This window comes from Zootoca vivipara, chromosome 10 (assembly GCF_963506605.1).
Source record: "Zootoca vivipara chromosome 10, rZooViv1.1, whole genome shotgun sequence".
In the NCBI taxonomy this organism is placed as follows: Eukaryota; Metazoa; Chordata; class Lepidosauria; order Squamata; family Lacertidae; genus Zootoca; species Zootoca vivipara.
In genome coordinates, this window is record NC_083285.1 from 71,641,446 (window position 1) to 71,662,678 (window position 21,233).

Genomic DNA, 21,233 nt, shown 5'->3' on the forward strand with positions numbered 1-21,233 from the left:
CGCCCTCCCAACAGATGTCAAAGAGGAAAACAACTACCGTGTTTCTCCGAAAATAAGCCATACCCCGAAAATAAGCCATACTCCGAAAATAAGCCATAGTGATAGGCAGTTTAACCTTGTAGGTTAAACTGTACCATACTTAATTTAAAAAAAAGACATCCCCTGAAAATAAGCCACTGTGTGTGTGTGTGTTTTTTTTTTTGAGGAAAGATAAATATACTTATTTTTGGAGAAACACGGTACCAGACTTTTAGAAGGCATCTGAAGGCAGCCCTGTTCAGGGGGGCTTTTAATGTTTAATAGATTATTGTGTTTTATTTTTCTGTTGGAAGCCGCCCAGAGTGGCTGGGGAAACCCAGCCAGATGGGCGGGGTATAAATAATATATTATTATTATTATTATTATTATTATTATTATTATTATTATTATCCGGCCCAACCCCCCAAAGAGACACAACAGGTCCAGGTGACACTCGGCACCAGAGGTTCTCCAAGTGGGCGCTCTCGCCCCCTGGAAGGCAGCACAATAACCTTGGGGGGGGGCTGCCAAGAGGCAAGGGGGCGGCATGGGGGTGCTGGGGCCGTCAATGATTCTCGTGACTTTGAAAAACCAATATGCCTGGATGAAGTTCATCCGTTTTGTCGAATTCATTGCACTAAATAGTTTCAACTGGACTTTGAATAAAGGGGAAACTCATTTTTTATTTCATTATTTATTCTCCTTAGTAGGTCATGTAAACCGCTGTTCTGAATAATGCTTTTTTGCATGCGCTGGGGGATGAGTTTATGCGCAGGCATGGCCAAACTTGGCTCTCCAGATGTTTTGGGGCTACAACTCCCATCATCCCTAGCTAAGAGGACCAGTGGTCAGGGATGATGGGAATTGTAGTCCCAAAACATCTGGAGGGCCGAGTTTGGCCATGCGGGGGGGGGGCGCTAAAAAACTATGACTGATCTAGCTACCTTAATAGGGACATTTATAACCATCCCCGGAAATCGAGTTTGCACTCTAACGGAAAAAATGTGGTGAAATTTGACTCACTAGCAGGTTTCGATTAAACCCTTACAACTATATATATATATATATATATATATACACACACACACACACACACACACACACACACACACATATTATCACAATGATGTTAAAATAAGAAGAGGACCAAAATAATTATTTTAAAGATTTTATAAGTCAGAATAATTAAACAAGCAGGACAAATCAACATGCAAAAAACCAGAAGAGGATGTTGAGGGAAGTTGTGGGCCAGAGGGGTGGGGGAGAGAGAGAGACACACACACATGGGAATTGTGTTTTTCTCTTATGTGATATGATACTGTGGTGATAAAATTATATAAAACTTAATCAATTTTTAAAATATTTTGATCGAGTTTTTAATATTCTGTTGGGAGCTGCCCAGAGTGTGCCAGATGGGCAGGGTATAAATAATAAATCATTACTATTATATAATAATAATAATAATAATAATAATAATAATGATAATAATAATAATTTATTCATACCCTGCCCATCTGGCTGTGTTTCCCCAGCCACTCTGGGCGGCTTCCCAAAAAATATTAAAATACAATGGTTGTATCCACCAAAACAAAGAAGCTGGAAATAGAGCCCACCAAGGGTTAAATAAATAGGGAGGCTGAAAACATTAATGAAATACCGATCAAGAGCTGCCAAATGTTTGCAAAAAGACACGTGCTTTTAATTGGTGCCTAGACATTAGCCGTGTAGTAGTCAGCACATGGCAAATTATTATTATTATTATTATTATTATTATTATTATTATTATTATATAAAATCACAAAAGAGCCATCTGACAGTGGAACAGACTCTCCTTCCTTGGATGAGCATCTTTTGTCAGGAATGCTTTAGTGGAGATTCCTGCATTGGAGGGGGCTGGGCTGGATGACCCCTGGGGGTCCCGTCCAACTCTACGATTCTATGAAAACCGTATAGTAAAATCACAAAAATATTGCAACCAAGTTAAGAGCAAAATAATTCCCAACACCTACCCCAGGGGACTCATTTCTTTGGGAAAGAAGGGGAAAGGTTAGGGGGCATCATGACCCACACGGGGAGAGGGATGGCTGGGGACTTTAGAGGGCGGAGCTAATGGCTTGTATATTTGTGCTCCTCCTCTGCAGCTCAAAAGGGGGGGGGGGAGTCTCGGGTGACCGGCTAGGGAAAAGCTCCCCCCAGCACCCACCAAGGGGAGACAGGAACAGCTACATGACTCAGTCCCCTGGGAACCCTCAGGCAGCCCCACCCGGCAAACGGCGCTGGCCCGTGGGGAACTCGAACTCACCACCTCATCCGCTGTGAAGTCGATGAAGCCTGGGAGGATCAGGAAGTCACTGAGGAGAAAGAAACGGGCAGCGGTTAGTGGCGGCTTAGAATGCGTGACCCCCGGGGGCCCCACCCAGCTCTGCCAATCATTTTTGTTGTTGTTGTTAAATAATTTTTATTTATTTTCAATTACAAAAATCCAATATGCACCATATTATATTAATACCAAATAGCAATACCAATTCAAACAAAAAACAATTACATAGCCAATTATAAACTTTGTGTGGCTTCCCACATGCTGGGCTTCAAGGTCTGATTCCCTTTAATTCTGCCTCCAGACTGTTAATACAATCCTTATTAAGATGAATATAATGCCCCAAATGCTATTTCTATTCCAATCAATCCCGGTAATAAGTAATATGGCATGTTTTAAAGAACGCCAAAAGGATATTTCAAAATTTATATGGCAGGACAAGAAGCCGAGAATAAAATATAAATTATTAACAGATATTAGAGAGAGAGGCGGCTTCTCACTGCCTGACTTGAAATCATATTATGAATCCTCATGCATTTGTCGGATTCGCAAATGGATAAGATTAAAAAAATACAGACCTATTAGATTTGGAAGGGCACGCTAATAGATTTGGTTGACATGCACACTTACGGTATGAAAAGGAAAGAATTAATCAAAGTTTTAGAAATCGTATTATAAGGAAAGCGATATTTAAAGTCTGGGGAAAGTATAAAGGAATAGTGGAACAAAAAACACCATGGTGGCTCTCGCCGTTAGAGGCAGTATCAGGGGGGGAAATTAAATAGGGACACAGATTTTAATTTCCATCCATTGCTCCTTTATTTCTTTATCAAATATGATGTCCGTATTAGTTATACCTGATCTCCTTTGTGCCTTACGGCTCCATTGTTACTCTGGCGAGGTCTCCATTGCCCACACCGCAGGGCTGCCCTGGTGCCAGGCAGGTGGAAGTGACCCATGCCAGCCGCCCAACACGCAAAAGCCCCCCCCCCCCCGAGGCTCTTGGGATCAACTTATGGTTGTCCCTGGTGGTCAAAGGGGGACAACCATAAGTTGATGATGAAAGAAGTCAATTGGAAGAAAAGAAATGAAATTTACACACACACACACACAGAGAGAGAGAGAGAGAGAGAGAGAGAGAGAGAGAGAGAGAGAGAGAGAGTTGACTATTTGATCTGTGTAAGTTTCCGTATGTCATTGTTTTATTTGTATTTCTTTGTTTTTTTGTTTTTGGATTATGTATTATTACTTTTATGTTACTAGAGAGTTCCAGAAAAACGTCTACTTCTGCTTCATTGACTATGCAAAAGCCTTTGACTGTGTCAACCACAGCAAACTATGGCAAGTTCTTAAAGAAATGGGAGTGCCTGATCACCTCATCTGTCTCCTGAGAAATCTCTATGTGGGACAAGAAGCTACAGTTAGAACTGGATATGGAACAACTGATTGGTTCAAAATTGGGAAAGGATTACGACAAGGTTGTATATTGTCTCCCTGCTTATTTAACTTATATGCAGAATTCATCATGCGAAAGGCTGGACTAGATGAATCCCAAGCAGGAATTAAGATTGCCGGAAGAAATATCAACAACCTCAGATATGCAGATGACACAACCTTGATGGCAGAAAGCGAGGAGGAATTAAAGAACCTTTTAATGAGGGTGAAAGAGGAGAGCGCAAAATATGGTCTGAAGCTGAACATCAAAAAAACCAAGATCATGGCCACTGGTCCCATCACCTCCTGGCAAATAGAAGGGGAAGAAATGGAGGCAGTGAGAGATTTTACTTTCTTGGGCTCCTTGATCACTGCAGATGGTGACAGCAGTCACGAAATTAAAAGACGCCTGCTTCTTGGGAGAAAAGCAATGACAAACCTAGACAGCATCTTAAAAAGCAGAGACATCACCTTGCCGACAAAGGTCCGTATAGTTAAAGCTATGGTTTTCCCAGTAGTGATGTATGGAAGTGAGAGCTGGACCATAAAGAAGGCTGATCGCCGAAGAATTGATGCTTTTGAATTATGGTGCTGGAGGAGACTCTTGAGAGTCCCATGGACTGCTAGAAGATCAAACCTATCCATTCTTAAGGAAATCAGCCCTGAGTGCTCCCTGGAAGGACAGATCGTGAAGCTGAGGCTCCAATACTTTGGCCACCTCATGAGAAGAGAAGACTCCCTGGAAAAGACCCTGATGTTGGGAAAGATTGAGGGCACTAGGAGAAGGGGACGACAGAGGACAAGATGGTTGGACAGTGTTCTCGAAGCTACGAACATGAGTTTGACCAAACTGCGGGAGGCAGTGGAAGACAGGAGTGCCTGGCGTGCTATGGTCCATGGGGTCACGAAGAGTCGGACACGACTAAACGACTAAACAACAACAACAACACTTTTATGTTTAGTTGTATGTGTATGTGTTGTAAAATGAACTTAATTTTAAAAAAAGACATAAGAAGCACAGGGGCTGGATCAGGCCCAAAGGGGCCCATCTGGCCCAGCACCCTTTTCTCATAGTGACCCACCAGAGGCCCATCATGGGAACCCCGCAAGCAGGATCCGAGCGCAAAAGCCCTCTCCCCTCCTGCCCTTTCCGGCACCCGGCGGCGTCCATTGCTTCCGACTGCGGAGGGCAGAGCTGAGCCATTGCGGCTGGGAGCCTTTGAGAGCCCTCTCCGCTGTGAACTGAAAAAGGGCACCCTAGGAGGGGCATTGCACCCCCCCTCTCGAAGCGTGGCCGCTCCAGGAGAGAACGGGGTGGGCTTGGGCTCCAGACCCCAAAAGCCAAGCCCCAGGGCCAGACAGGGCCTCCAGCTACCCCGCATGTTAATTCAGGGATTGTTTCCCCAGCAGCCTCTGCCCACCCCCACCCCCCAAAACAAAAGGGTCTGGAGGGGCCCCATGGCAACCGCTGCAAAGCCATTCATGGGCACCCGGCGTGAGTAAAGGGGCTTAAAGAGGGAGGCCCAGGGCAGCCGGCCCTATTTTGGCTGGGGGAGAGGAGGGAACAAGCGGGAGCACAGGAGTCCGTCCGTCCGTCCCCCCCACCAACCGCACTGTCAACATTTTCTGCCCCCGACGGACAGAAATAAACCAGGGCGAGATCAGGGTTGCGGTGTTAGAAACTCAGATGATGATGATGATTTATTTTTTATACTCTGGGTGGGTGGCTTCCAACAAAATATTAAAATACAATAGTCCTTCAGTTATTCAAAGCTTCCCGAAACAGGGCTGCCTTCAGATGTCTTCTGAAAGTCCGATACTTGTTTATTTCCTTGCCATCTGATGGGATGGCATTCCACAGGGCGGGGGCCACCACCAAGAAGGCCCTCTGCCTGGTTCCCTGTAACTTCACTTTGCGCAGGGAGGGAACCGCCATAAGAGTCCAAAATGACTCGCCGGCTGCGCACCTGGTCCTTGAGGGGCACAGTTACCCCATTCAGGACCAGGGAGTCCCCCACACCTGCCCGCCCCCTCAAAAACCATCATTCATAGAATCACAAGAGTTGGAAGAGACCACAAGGGCCATCCAGTCCAACCCCCTGCCAAGCAGGAAACACCATCCAAGCATTCTTGACATATGCCTGTCAAGCCTCTGCTTAAAGACCTCCAAAGAAGGAGACTCCACCACACTCCTTGGCAGCAAATTCCACTGCCGAACAGCTCTTACTGTCAGGAAGTTCTTCCTAATGTTGAGGTGGAATCTTCTTTAATGCTTGATGGTTCCACACCCACCTTCCCTCTGTATTTTGGTTTGAAGCTGCCCAGAGTGGCTGCGGCAACCCAGTCAGATGGGCGGGGTATAAGAAATACATTATTATTATTATTATTATTATTATTATTATTATTATTATTAATATAATATTCCTCCACGGTCAGAGGAAGCCATGCTTTTGAATCCCCTCTCCTGGAGAGCAAGATCCGCCCTCCACAAATGAATGCGCATGAAGCAGCGGTCTATTGAGCCGGATTGATTGAGGAAAGACGTACACAGAATCCTGTTCCCTTTGGCTCTGGGTCCTGTTCAGGGCCACCGCGGCTGTCGGTGCCAAAGAACCGTGAATTCTGGAGTTGTGGCGCTGGTTGCAGGGTCCCCAAGACCACCCAGCGCATGGCTGACGAAGCTGAGGGGCCCCAGGAGGCTCCATTCTGCTGCATTCAGAGACGCTCCTGTCCGGGTGGGGCCAGGATTGTACCGATTGGCTGTTGTTCAATGTTAGCTCTGGGATCAAATCGTGGGACTGTGCCGTTTGAAGACCGTGCCATCGTATGACTTGCTTGGAATGGGGTCACTGCAAGAGGCCTACTGTTTATGGTACATAAAATAAACAGGACACCCTAATTTTAACGGGGAGCTGGGCAGGGGAAGCGGGAAAGAGCAACAGACACTCTGTGGATCTTTGTTTGCTGGGTTAGGTCCCTTTCTGCCTCTTGGTAAGAGAGCAGATCTCATGTGAAGGTCTGACTACAGCAAGTCATTTAGCAGCCCCCCAACCATTTTTTATTCTGATGAAGCATTTTGCTTAGTTATTGCAGAAGCCTCATCTCTTCCCTCCCCCCTTAATTTTTTAATTTTCACACAAATGCATGTGCCAGTTTGGATGCATTCCAGATGCAATTCATTTCCCTTTTTGCTCTGGCCAGGGAGTGGCTGAGCTCCCTCTGGATGGCTGACCAAGGTTTTTTGACGGGTCTTGTGGATGCAAAGATCAATTATGCATGTGGGCTGACATTTCCGGACGGGAATCGCAAAGGGAGCTGTCTGGGTTTCTCTGCGCAGAGGCTGAGAGCAGAGCTGCTGCGTAAGGGATCTCGGATCTCTCCATTGCCACCGGATTCCCTTCCCAGCCCAGGGGGGCGTTGGGCCTTTGCTCTGCTTCCCCTCAAGCGAGTGGGCGGCACGGTGTGCCCTTCATGCTTCAAAAGGTGTTTGTTTTATTTTCTTATATCCTTCATAGACGTGAAGGGTTGGAAGGGACCCCCGAGGGCCATCTAGTCCAACCCCCTGCAATGCAGGAATCACAGCTGAAGATTCCCTGACAAATCGCCATCCAACCTCCAAGGAAGGAGAGTCCACCTCCTCCCAAGGAAGTCCATTTGAATGGCTCTTGGTTCTTCCTGATGTTGAGTCGGAATCTCCTCTCCTGTAACTTGAAGCCGTGGGTTCGAGTCCTACCCTCCAGAGCAGGAGACAGCAAGCTTCTTCCCTCTTCCGTGCGACAGCGCTTGAGATATTTGAAGAGGGCTCTCCTATCTCCTCTCAGTCTCCTTTTCCAGGCTAAACATACCCAGCTCCTTCAACCGTTCCTCATCAGGCTTAGTTTCCCGACCCTTGATCATCTTGGTTGCCCTCCTCTGCACACCTTCCAGCTTGTCAACATCCTTCTTAAATTGTGGTGCCCAGAATTAAGCATATCCCCCCCCCAACCCTACAGGGTTCAAAATTAGCCAGGTACATTTTGCACCGGGCTATTGGCCCCTTGTTAAGGGACCCAGGTGGTGCTGTGGGTTAAACCACTGAGCCTAGGGCTTCCTGATCAGAAGGTCGGCAGTTCGAATCCCTATGACGGGGTGAGCTCCCGTTGCTCGGTCCCAGTTCCTGCCAACCTAGCAGTTCGAAAGCACGTCAAAAATGCAAGTAGATAAATAGGAACCACTACAGTGGGAAGGTAAACGGCGTTTCCATGTGCTGCTCTGGTTTGCCAGAAGCGGCTTTGTCATGCTGGCCACATGACCTGGAAGCTATATGCCGGCTCCCTTGGCCAATAATGCGAAATGAGCGCGCAACCCCAGAGTCGGTCACGACTGGACCTAATGGTCAGGGGTCCCTTTACCTTTACCTTATCGGCCCCTTGTAACCGAGGGAAGGTGTCCAGGTGCCAAGATAGCACCTGATACCTTCACCAACTGGAGGTGCATGCCTGGGGACCCTTGGATTGGGACCATTTTCACACCCTGTAGAATTCTATCCGTTCTGTTTATCTGCACCATCGGAATGAATTTCTGGAACCAGAATCCTTTTTCTGGGTAGCCGGAGCAGCAGCAGCGAACAACATTGCAGGGAACTGTCACCTTGTCTTCGCTTCCCTCTACCATAGTTTTGAAGAATATTCCCACGTTACGGATGGTCAGTGTCACCATTAAGAAAAAGAGGTCGGAATAGGCCAATATATACGTAGACTGTCCCTGGATCAAGGGACTTTTCTTCTTTCCAGTTCTTGAAGCTCAGCCTAGCGCAAGGTTGTCCTCTGAACTGACCTAGCCAGATGTTTTAACTGAGAATCATTTGCAGTCAACCCATCCTTTGAAAAATGAGACTTCAGAGCCGTCTTGCCCCCCCCCCCAAAAAAATGACAATTACCAGAAAAGAATGGCAGATAAATTTGATGGACTATGCTGAAATGGCTAAAATGGCTGGAAGAATCAGAAATCAGGAAGACCACAATTTTAATAATGGGGAAAATTTGTAAACAGAATCGTTAGTTGGATTGGAATATCACCTGTAGTTTAAGGCTGAATTCTGGACACAATGGAGATGTAAAAGATTTGGATCATCATAAAAGATGCAGGAGGAAATTATTAATACTAGGACCCACAAAGGGGAGGAGGAAAGTCCAGAAGATTCCTTGGAATCTTCTTTTTGATTACTTATGTTTGATATATACAGTGGTACCTCGGGTTATGAACATAATTTGTTCTGGAGGTCCGTTCTTAACCTGAGGTGCGTTTTTGTCAATGGGAGCACCACCACCACCGGGCTGCCGGCGTGCGATTTCCGTTCTCATCCTGGGGCAAAATTCGCAACCCGAGGTACTACTTCCAGGTTAGCGGAGTTTGTAACCTGAAGTGTTTGTAACCCGAAGCGTTTGTAACCCAAGGTACCACTGTATCTGTAAAATTTCAATTTTAAAATGCAAATAAATAAATTTATGAAAACAAAATGACAGCTACACTGGGACTGTAACCCTGGTTTAAGGCGCCATTCGACACCTGGATTATATATGTGAAGGTGGTGAATGCCCTGTGTGAGTGTCTGGAGGTGGTTGGAAGATGGATGGCAGCTAACAGATTGAGGTTGAATCCTGACAAGTCAGAGGTACTGTTTGTGGGGGGATGGGGTGGGCAGGTGTGGGGGACTCCCTGGTCCTGAATGGGGCAACTGTGCCCTTGAAGGACCAGGTGCGTAGCCTGGGGGTCATTTTGGACTCACAGCTGTCCATGGAGCCACAGGTCAGTTCTGTGTCCATGGCAGCTGTCTGCCAGCTCCATCTGGTACGCAGGATGAGACCCTTCCTGCCCGCGGACTGTCTCGCCAGTGGTGCCTGCTCTGGTTATCTCCCGCTTGGACTACTGCAATGCTCTCTATGTGGGGCTACCTTTGAAGGTGACCTGGAAACTGCAACTAATCCAGAATGCGGCAGCCAGACTGGTGACCGGGAGCGGCCGCCGAGACCACGTAACACCGGTCCTGAGAGACCTCCATTGGCTCCCAGTACCTTTCCGAGCACAATTCAAAGCGTTGGTGCTGACCCTTCAAGCCCTAAATGGCCTTGACCCAGTATCCCTGTAGGAGCGTCTCCACCCCCATTGTTCAGCCCGGACACTGAGGTCCAGCTCCGAGGGCCTTCTGGTGGTTCCCTCCCTGTGAGAAGCAAGGTTAACAGGGAAATGTCCAGAGGCCTTCTTGGTGGTGGCGCCCGCCCTGTGGAACGCCCTCCCATCAGATGTCAAGGAAATAAACAACTATCTTACTTTTAGAAGACATCTGAAAATAGCCCTGTTTAGGGAAGTTTTAAATGTCTGATGTTTTCTTATGTTTTAATATTCCATTGGAAGCTGCCCAGAGTGGCTGGGGAAACCTAGTCAGATGGGCAAGGTATAAATAATAAATTGTTATTATGTTATGTTATGATGATGATGATGATGATGATGAAGGACTTTCTTATTCTGTGTGAATCTTCTCAGAGGATAGAGATTTTCTGCCACTGCCGTTCACGTCTGCCTTGAATTCGTGGGGTGCCCTCCCCGCTCCCGCTTGGCACCCAATTCAAATGCCACAAGGGGTGGTATTTGAATTGGGTGTCAAGCGGGAGAGGGGGAAGCACCCCACGATTTCAAGGCGGATGTGAGTGACGGTGGCAGAAATCCAAGAGATATCTCTTTTTTGGCACCGGCGGGGGATCTGCCAAGATTAAAAGCCGTTTCTTCAATTATTAGCGTCAAAAGATGACGGCGTTTTCTTAAACCACGCGCTTACTCATTCACTGCTCCTCGTTCCACGCCCACCAGATTTGCACAGTTTGGGGGGAAACGGAGAGATGAGAGATGCTCTCCACGAAGCCGCGGGCTGCTATTCCCTGCAATGATAACCAGAAGGATCTTTCCATTTTCCTCCTTTCCTTCCTCTCCCCTCGAGGGCACCTGATCTCCTTAAATTTCTGCGGTTTGTCTTCCCCTGCGCCCGGTCCCTGAGGGCAGGAAGAAAGATCTCCACTACAAGCACTGGAAGAATCCAACCCCGTCAAATTCAGACAAGGCACACCCTCCCCAAGCCACAGTGCGCCCGCAAAATGGGAAAAGGGTGCCGTTCAGAATTAAAGGGCCGGAAAGCTGGGAAACCTCTCCATGGACTGGAATCTCCAAAGCGCCTCTCTGTTGGTGCTAGGAACTCAGATATATATCCTCATCCTGGAGAGTAGTGACTAGTGGGAAGAGCCACAGGGTTCTGTCTTGGGCCCAGTCTTATTCAACATCTTTATCAATGACTTAGATGATGGGCTTGAGGGCATCCTGAGCAAGTTTGCAGACGACACCAAATTGGGAGGGGTGGCTAACACCCCAGAGGACAGGATCACACTTCCAAATGACCTTAACAGATTAGACAACTGGGCCAAAGCAAACAAGATGAATTTTCACAGGGAGAAATGTAAAGTACTGCACTTGGGCAAAAAAAATGAAAGGCACAAATACAGGATGGGAGACACCTGGCTTGAGAGCAGTACATGTGAAAAGGATCTAGGAGTCTTGGTAGACCACAGACTTGACATGAGTCAACAGTGTGATGCAGCAGCTAAAAAAGCCAATGCAATTCTGGGCTGCATCAATAGGAGTATAGCACCTAGATCAAGGGAAGTAATAGTACCACTGTATTCTGCACTGGTCAGACCTCACCTGGAGTACTGTGTCCAGTTCTGGGCACAACAGTTCAAGAAGGATACTGACAAGCTGGAACGTGTCCAGAAGAGGGCAACCAAAATGGTCAAAGGCCTGGAAACTATGCCTTATGAGGAACGGCTTAGGGAGCTGGGTATGTTTAGCCTGGAGAAGAGAAGGTTAAGGGGTGATATGATAGCCATGTTCAAATATATAAAAGGATGTCATATAGAAGAGGGTGAAAGGTTGTTTTCTGCTGCTCCAGAGAAGCGGACACGGAGCAATGGATTCAAACTTCAAGAAAGAAGATTCCACCTAAACATTAGGAAAAACTTCCTGACAGTAAGAGCTGTTCGACAGTGGAATTTGCTACCAAGGAGTGTGGTGGAGTCTCCTTTGGAGGTCTTTAAGCAGAGGCTTGACAGCCATATGTCAAGAATGCTTTGATGGTGTTTCCTGCTTGGCAGGGGGTTGGACTGGATGGCCCTTGTGGTCTCTGCCAACTCTAGGATTCTATGATTCTATGATATAAGCTAATTGCCAAATGACACCTAAAAGCTAGGTTACAGTCTCCACAATGGAACGTCTAGTGAAATTTACTATTAATAATAATAATTTCATTTCTATAGCACTTTATCGTTTAAAGAAAAAAAAGCTCAAAGCTGCTTACGACACATTAAAACGTCAAATAAAACTACCCCGAATAAAACCAATTCAAGCCTCGGGGAAAAGGTTTCAGAGCCTTCTCCAAGTGACTGCGAATGAGTTTATGGAACCCGGATGGGGAATGGTCCAAAAAAGTTTGGGCGCCATTGAACGAAGGGAAGTCCTGCCCGAAATGAGGAGAGAAGGAAGGGACACAAACTCTGGCCAAACAAATTCAAATTAATAGGGAAGATTGGGGAAGGAGTTACCAGAAGCATGAAGACCAACAAAAATACATTTATTTTTAAAGACATCAGAAAGCAGAAGCGTGGAAAGGGGTGACAAAGGAAGCAGAGGGAGGCGGCAGAAAAGGGGAGTGAATTCTTTGCGTTGGTCTTCACTGCAGAAGATGCTGACATGCATCTGGGCCCAAACCAGTTTTGGGGTGTGTCGTGGTGGTTATTTTTTATTTTTATTTTTTAAAGAGGGGAATCTGAAGAACTAAGTCAAGCAGGAATGAGAAGAGACGAAGGTCTCTAGGGCCAAGTGACAAGCGAAGGACCAGTCGTCGGGTCCAGGTGGAAGACGTCCACTTCCAACAGAAATGTGAAAATGCTGATCTTCTAATAAAAAGAAGTCCAACAACCGCTGGAAAAGACCCAAGTTTCGGAAACACTGGACTCAATGATCCTTGGGATCCCTTCTAACTCTTCAATTATATTAATCTACAGAGTATACATGATTTACTTTCTCCCCATAAACGCAACGTTTTGGAGATCTCTGCTGAAGCTACTACTCTTCATATAAAAAGGATAAGAACTTAGGGAGAGCCTGCAGCTGGATCAGGCCCAGAGGCCCATGTAGTCCAGCATCCTGTTCTCTCAGTGGCCGACCAGATGCCTGTTGGAAACCGGCAAGCAGGATCCCAGCACCATAGCATCTCTCCCTGCCTGCGATTTCCAGCAACTGGGACTCAGAAGCCTTGCAGCCCCAGAGAGCCCTCTCCTCCTTGAGGATGACTTCTCCGGACCAGAAGCAGCCTGCTTGGCGCTCACAGCTGCAGGATGTGATCATGAACACTGGCACAAATTCCTTTTCTTAAAATAAAATGTAATGAGTATCCATGGGGAAACGGAAAGTCCATTCTTGGTTGCAAGCCCATTACTGGCAGGAATGCAGCCGCCTCTATCTGAGGGACGGCAAACACCAGGCAGCAACGGAGCATTGGGGGCCCGGGAGGCGGCTGGATCCTGCAGCAAAACCGAGGCTCCCAAAAGCCAGGCTGGATACAATATTAAGGGCACCGGAATCTTTCCCTGCCATTGAACCCCAAAAGCAGGCTCAAACCTGAAAGCTGCTATTCTCCTTATTAATACATCGCCTTTCCCCACCCAGACCAGGACTTAAAACAGCACAGGTTGCAACCCAAAAAGCTACATGCATGTCGAAGGTGAATGATTTAAAATGCAATGGACATGTAGAATTAAAACCACAGATCTGTTTAAAACCCTTTTCTTTCAAAACAAAACAAAACACAGTCAGTTCCCAAAGGCCTGTTGGAAAATCTTCACCTGCCAGTGGAAGGACAGAAAAGGGGGAGCCAGTCTGTCTTCCCTAGGCAGGGAGTTCCAAAGTCGCCTGGGAGAAGCCACCACCGAGAAGGCCCTCTCCTGCGTCCCCACCCAGCGGGATTGTGAGGGGGGTGGGACCGAGAGAAGGGCAGGTTCTCCTGGGAGAATACGGTGGTTCAGACAGCCCAGGTCTGACAGTATTGGGCTCTGGAGGTTGTAACCCGAAATTTGGGTTACACTCAAATTCACTCCAAGATCCCACCGTGATGGAGGGGGGAGATGCACCCACCCAGACCCAGGAAGAGAAGGCGGTAGAGGCGGCCCATTCGGGTCTATTTTTGCCCTCTACCCGCCTCCCCGCCAACCCCAAAGGCTCTACAAATTCCTCCTTCCAAGGCTGTCGCCAAGTTCCTCAATTAAGAGTAGACTAGGAGGTTTTGCGCAACCAACCTGCTACATCCCAAAGATTCGCTCTTTTTGCAAAAAGGAAAGCGACAAGAAAACACTTTGGAAAGGCAGGGAGGGATAACACTGGCATTGGCGCAACACCAAGTACTCCCCCCCCCCCACAAACGGAATGAAATGAAAATGCATTAAACAGCCAATGCTGCCTAATGTCCCTGCACCCAAATCAGAACAAACAGCGTGGTCAAGGGGGTCTCTTGGAAGCGCAGAGAGTGATCAGCAGCCCATTTCACAGATTTTCGTCCAGGAAAAGCAAGGCAGGCCCTGTTGGCCATTGCAGAGGTCCATAGACCAAACGGTGGAACAGAGCCAACTGAGGGGCCCCCCAGGTCACCCCCCCACATTTCAAAGAGGGAAATGAGAAGAGCGTTTCTGCTGTGCACCATCTCCAAATCTCTTTCCAGGGCCTGGCCAGAGATTCTGCTCCAGAGATTCAGGATGGGCACTAGGCTGGGGTTGACTGCTGGCGGGGGGGGGGGGGGGATGCAGTGGACGGTGTGGGGCAGGGTCTCCTTGGGGGCAGGAGGAGGACCCCCACCATCCATGCAGGGGTCCCAGCCAGGCATTCTGTGGGAGGGGGATCCTTGCCATGGGGCGCTTGGGCAGGTGTCTCCGAGATGCCCTTCCTAGCCGGGGACCCTTTTCCTGGGGGGGGGGGTGCCATCTCCTGGGGGGCACCCAGGTGTGGAGGGACCCAGCTGGGAGCCACGTGGGGAGTAGGCCCCGCCCCCTTTGCCCCCCCCCGCCGCCGCCGCCGCCCTTACTTGTAGGTGAGCCCGTCGGCGATGGCGAAGAGCTGCTGCGCCGTCAAGCCGTCCTCGGGGATGTAGCCGGTGCCGCCGCTGATCAGGTAGTCGGCCATGCTGCGGAGACGAGAAGAGAGGCCGTCAGGGAGCGCGTGGCCGGGCCCGGGGGGGGGAGAGAGGGAAGCGCTCCGCACATGCTCAGGAGCCGCCTGCACAGCCAAGCAGGCGCGGGCCGGAGCAGGAGCCGCGGGTGCCAGCCAGGCCTGGGGTATTTGGTGGGTGCTCGGTCGCCCAGGGCACCCAGGGCAGGCAGGGGCCGCAGATGCCAGCAGCCCGGCCCGCTTCCCCCTGCCTTCCCTCCTCCTGGCCCGGCCCGGCGCGCCTACCTGAGCGGCTCGCCTTCGCCCATGGCGCCGCCGGGCCGGGCTCGCCGCCGCCGCCGCCGCCGCTTCCGACTCGTCGTCGTCGTCGTCCGGCGGGCGGGCGGGCGGGCGGGCGGTCGAGCAGGCGGGCGGGCCGCGGGCGGCTTCCTCGGTCCGCCGTTGGCTGAGCTCGGCGCCCGCCCCCCCCCCCGCGCTCTCTGCGCCGCCGCCGCCGCCGCGCAACGGAGCCACCAAGCAGCGCAGGCCAGGAGGAGGAGGGCGGGGCGCGGGGGGCGGGCAGCCGAGGAGGGCGGCGAAGGAGGGAAGGAAAGGGAAAAGGAAAAGAAAAGGAAAAGGAAGGAGGTTGGGAAGGAAAGGAAAGGGGGGAGGGTTGGAAGGGAGGGAGGAAAAGGGAGGGGGAGGGGAGGGGAGGGAGGAAAAGGAAGGGGGGAGAAGGAAGGAGAGGAGAAGGAAGGATGGATGGAAGGAAGCAGAAGGAAGAAGGAAGAGAGGGAGGAAGGAGGAAGGAGGAAGGAGGAAGGAAAAGGGAGGGAGGGAGGGAGGGAGCAGGGGGAGGGGGGAGGGAGGGAGAGGGGAGGGAGGAAAAGGAAGGGGGGAGAAGGAAGGAGAGAAGAAGGAGAGAAGAAGGATGGATGGATGGATGGATGGAAGGAAGCAGAAGGAAGAAGGAAGGGAGAAAGAGAGGGAGGAAGGAGGGAGGAAAAGGGAGGGGGAGAGAGGGGGAGGGGAAGGAGGAAAAGGAAGGGGGGAGAAGGGAGGAGAGAAAGAGGAGAAGGATGGGTGGGTGGAAGGAAGCAGAAGGAAGGTAGGAAGAGAGGGAGGGAGGAAAAGGGGGGAAGGAAGGGGGTTGCTGCTTCCTGGTGCCCAAGGAGGCCTCCGAACTTAGCAACCCCCCTCCCTCCCTCCCTCCCTCCCTCCCTCCTCCAGCCCCAATTGGGCTCCCCCTCCCCCAAAGAGGAAGCTCAGGCGCCGCTCTTTGGGCAAAAGCAGACAGGCTGACAAGCAAAGGAAAGCTCTTCGGCATCCAAAGGTGGGGAACCAGCCAAGGACTTCAGGGCCACCTCTGAGAACCCGAATCGTCGGAGCGACGCTGGTTTTAACTGGGGTCAATGGGCAGGCAGCTCCCGAATGAATCCTAGGATTGGGGAGCTGGAAGCTGCCCACCATGGGACTCGAACCCAGGACACTGAGCCACCTGCTTTTTGTATCTTTCATTTTTAGGTGGAATCTTCTTTCTTGTAGTTTGAATCCATTGCTCCGTGTCCACTTCTGCCCAAGTGTAGTACTTTACATTTCTCCTTGTTAAAATTCATCTTGTTTGCTTTGGCCCAGTTGTCTAATCTGTTAAGGTCATTTTGAAGTGTGATCCTGTCCTCTGGGGTATTAGCCACCCCTCCCAATTTGGTGTCATCTGCAAACTTGCTCAGGATGCCCTCAAGCACATCATCCAAGTCATTGATAAAGATGTTGAATAAGACTGGGCCCAAGACAGAACCCTGTGGCACCCCACTAGTCACTACTCTCCAGGATGAGGAGGAGCCATTGATGAGCACCCTTTGGGTTCGGTCAGCCAGCCAGTTACAAATCCACTGAATGGTAGCATTGTCTAGCCCACATTTTACCAGCTTCTTTACAAGAATATCATGGGGCACCTTGTCAAAGGCCTTGCTGAAATCAAGATAGGCTATAGGCTATAATCATTTCCTCCTACATCTTTTATGATGATCCAAATCTTTTACATCTCAGATTAGTCTGCCATGACTTATTTTTCAGAAACCCATGCTGACTTTTAGTGATCACAGCGTTCCTTTCTAGGTGCTCACAGACCATTTGCTTAATGATCTGCTCTAGATTCAAATCTTTCCTGGTATTGATGTCAGGCTGACTGGGCGGTAATTGGGTCCTCCCTTTCCCCCTTTTTGAAAATAGGGACAACATTTGCCCTCCTCCAGTCTGCTGGAACTTCGCCTGTTCTCCAGGAATTATCAAGGATTATTGCCAGTGGTTCTGAAATCACCTCTGCCAGTTCTTTTAATACTCTTGGATGTAGTTCATCTGGCCCTGGAGACTTGAATACATCTAAACTAGCCAAGTATTCTTGTACTACCTCCTTACTTATTCTGGGCTATGTTTCCCCTGCTGAATCATCTGCTCCATATTCTTCAGGGTTTTCTTTCTTGGAGAAGACTGAGGCAAAGAAGGCATTGAGGAGTTCTGCCCTTTCTCTGTCCCCTGTTTGCATTTCACCATCTTCTCCTCTAAGTGACCCCACTGTTTCCTTGTTCTTCCTTTTGCTACGGACATACCCATAAAAGCCCTTTTTGTTGCTTTTAACCTCTCTGGCGAGCCTGAGTTCATTCTGTGCTTTAGCTTTTCTGACTTTGTCTCTACACGTGCTGGCTATATGTTTGAATTCCTCTCTGGTGATTTCCCCCTTTTTCCATTTTCTTAACTCAGTTAAAAGTTCTTTAGATAGCCACCCTGGGTTCTTTAGGCACCTTCCATGTTTCCGTCTCATTGGTATTGCCTGAAGTTGTGCTTTTAATATCTCCCTTTTAACAAACTCCCAACCATCATGAACTCCCTTCTCTTTTAGTATTTCTGTCCATGGGATCTCACCCAGCGTTTCCCTAAGTTTTCTGAAGTCGGCTTTCTTAAAGTCTAAAATTTGAGTCTTAGTATGATTGGTTGCTCCTTTCCTCTGAATAATAAACTCCAGAAGAGCATGATCGCTCCCACCTAATGATCCTGCCTCTTCTACCCCACTAACCAGGTCATCACTATTGGTTAGGACCAGACCTAAAATAGCTGATCCTCTTGTTGCTTCTCCCACTTTCTGGACACTGAAATTGTCTGCAAGGCCGGTGAGGAATCTGTTCGACCTTAAGCTCTTGGCTGAGTTTGACATCCAACAAATATCAGGATAGTTGAAATCCCCCATTACTACTATCTCACTTCCTTTTGAATGCTTGGTCATCTGTTCCAGGAAGGCCTCATCTGTGTCCTCAGTTTGGCTTGGGGATCTATAGTAAACTCCCACTGGTTGGACAGTGTTCTCGAAGCTACGAACATGAGTTTGACCAAACTGCGGGAGGCAGTGGAAGACAGGAGTGCCTGGCGTGCTATGGTCCATGGGGTCACGAAGAGTCGGACACGACTAAACGACTAAACAACAACAAACAGGGCTGCCTTCAGATGTCTTCTAAATGTCATATACCGTATTTTTCCGTGTTTAAGACTAGGTTTCCCCCCTTAAAAATAATGTCAAAAATTAGGGGGGCATCTTATACATGGATATATCTCCCCCCATTTTCTTAAATCTTTGTCCCCCAAAATAGGGGGCGTCTTATACATGGGGTGTCTTATAGACGGAAAAATACGGTGCAGTACTTGTTTATTTCTTTGACATCTGATGGGAGGGCGTTCCACAGGGTGGGCGCCACTACCGAGAAGGCCCTCTTAATAAATAAGTCGATGGCCTTCACATTGATTTCTCTGTTCCAGAGAACAGAGTATCTGATAAGATAAGAAACTCTGTGGGTGAGCAGCTCTCAGATTTGGGATTTGGGGAAGTTTCCAGGATTGCCTCCCCTCCAAAGGGGCAGGAGCCTGCTGAAGACATTTTTATTTAGGAAAGCCCACTCAGATACCTGGAACATGGGTCTCTTTTTAGTTTGTTGCTGATTTTAATCTTTGGAATGTTTAAAATAGTTGGCTTTTTTCTATTAAAAAAAACCCTACAGATAATTTAATTGTTTTATTCATTTGGAAAACCACTTTGAGGTTGTTGGGCCTTTTTAAAAACAAGTCGTATGTAAATCTTAAGAATCAAATAAATAAATAATCAAGTTTAAAGGTAACGGGACCCCTGACAGTTAAGTCCAGTCATGACCGACTCTGGGGTTGCGGCGCTCATCTCGCGTTATTGGCCGAGGGAGCCGGCGTACAGCTTCCAGATCATGTGGCCAGCATGACAAAGCCACTTCTGGTGAACCAGAGCAGCGCACAGAAACACCGTTTACCTTCCCGCTGTAGCGGTCCCTATTTATCTACTTGCACTTTGATGTGCTTTCGAACTGCTAGGTTGGCAGGAGCTGGGACCAAGCAACAGGAGCTCACCCCGTCGCAGGGATTCGAACCACCGACCTTCCGATCAGCAAGCCCTAGGCTCTGTGGTTTAACCCACAGTGCCACCCGCGTCCCTAATCAAGTATAGAAATGCTTTTTCTTTTTTTAAAAAAAAAGGCATGCTGTTTTCAGGCGGTGCCACACAATGGCATTTCGTGGCCATTGATCACCCCTCCCCCCCCCTTTGTGGACAGCTTGATGATTTGGACTGTACCCTCAGGGTTTCGGGTGCCGAAAATACGCTTTGTTGTTTTGCTGCAATGGATTTGCATGGCTGCCCCCTCCCCCCCCATCTGATAATAGGGTTGACCTTCATTCCCCAGAAGCCATGACAACTGCCGGGAGAGTCTCTTTAATATTATTGGGAAACGATACGGTAGCCATCATCTAATATCGGGTGGAGGACGGAGCAAGCTTGTTCTCTCCTGCTGTGGAGGGTAGGACTCAAACCCATGGCTTCAAGTTACAAGAAAGGATATTCCGACTAAACGTTGGGGGGGGGGACTTTCAGACGGTAAGAGCTGCTCGAAAGTCTCCCTTGCAAAGTGGTGGCCTCTCCTTCCTTGGAGGTTTTTAAGCAGAGGTTGGAAGGCTGTCTGCCATGGATGCTTTAGCAGAGATTCCTGCATTGCAGGGGGTTGGACTAGATGACCCTTGGTGCTCCCTTCCAACTCTACAATTTTATGGTTCTATGAGGGTTCTTGTGATTATTATTATGCTTTCCTGCACTCAAGTCATGCGCTTTTGGAGAGGCCCGGATCTCAGTGCGGTTAATTGGCCTAATTGACCACGAGGTGCTGAATTATTCTAGACTCTCTTCCTCTGCAGCTAAATTCCTTCCTCACATGATTTCAGAACTTGCTGCCATTCAAGAATCCCTTTAATTTCATTTACAGACATCCGAAGACCCCCAGGCTGGATCCGGTCAGTGGCCCCTCTAGTCCAACATCCTGTTCTCAAAGTCGCCAAGCAAGAGGCCCATTCTGGTAGACCCGCAAGCAGGATCCGGGCCGCCCTTTGCAAAGGGCCATGGCTCAGGGAGAGGACACCTGCCCCGCATGCAGAAGGCCCCCACATGCAATCCCCAGCGGCAGGGGATCTCCAGGCAGGGCTGGGGGAAATTCCCTGCTGGAAAAATCCACTGCCAGTCAGAGTAGGCACTACTGAGCTGGGTGGATCAATTTATTACTTGTTCTGTAAAATTTATACACCTCTTGACTTTAAGGTGTGGGGGCGGGGGACTCGGGCGGCTTCCGAAAAAGATAATAAAAGTATCTGTAAGAAAAGTTCACAGCAGTTATTTTAAAACTTTTCAAAAGTTAAACTAATAATAGGCTAAAAGTAGATTAAACCTTGCATCAAGTTTCTAAACATCTTGATGGCCTTGTCTAAACAAGAATGCTTTCAGCAGGTGCCAAAAGGCCTATGGTGCTTGATCTCAATAGGCAGGGAGTTCCAAAGGGGAGGCGACTGAGTTCTGACAAATGAGGACGGGGGTTATGGGGCACCTGTAGCAAGGCCAGCTCCACCAATTTTAGCAGCCGCGTGGGCACATCTGGGGTAGCAAATGGGCAACCAATCTGGGCAGCCCAGGTGTTCTGTGCTGGACAGGCCTCGCCCTGTCAGCAATTTTGCTGCAGCATCCTGCACTCACTGCAGCCCAACCTGATGGCCTGGTAGCAGAAGGCAGCTCGGCTCCTGTGGTCAAGGAAACCAGCCTCAGCCTGACTGCAAAGGAAGGAACAGAGAAAACCACGGGGGGCAGAGAAAAACCTTGGGACTCAGATCTCGAACCCGTGACTCGAGCCAGCTCTTC

General features: G+C 48.9%; 1 protein-coding gene across 4 annotated transcripts in view; it reads right to left on the bottom strand.

Annotated features, from left to right (window-relative positions):
* IMPDH1 (inosine monophosphate dehydrogenase 1) overlaps positions 1-21,233 on the bottom strand; it is a 66,103-nt gene that overhangs the window by 26,055 nt on the left and 18,815 nt on the right. For 3 of the 4 annotated variants that reach the window (XM_060279363.1, XM_035127205.2, XM_060279361.1), the window contains exons 2-3: positions 14,925-15,023; positions 2,321-2,369 (exon numbers count right to left, since the gene is read on the bottom strand). In XM_060279363.1, the coding sequence (XP_060135346.1) occupies positions 2,321-2,369; positions 14,925-15,022 (147 nt within the window). In that variant the 5' untranslated portion in view covers position 15,023. Of the gene's footprint in view, positions 1-2,320; positions 2,370-14,924; positions 15,024-15,292; positions 15,378-21,233 lie in introns of those variants that run through there. The other variant, XM_060279362.1, reaches the window with a different exon arrangement.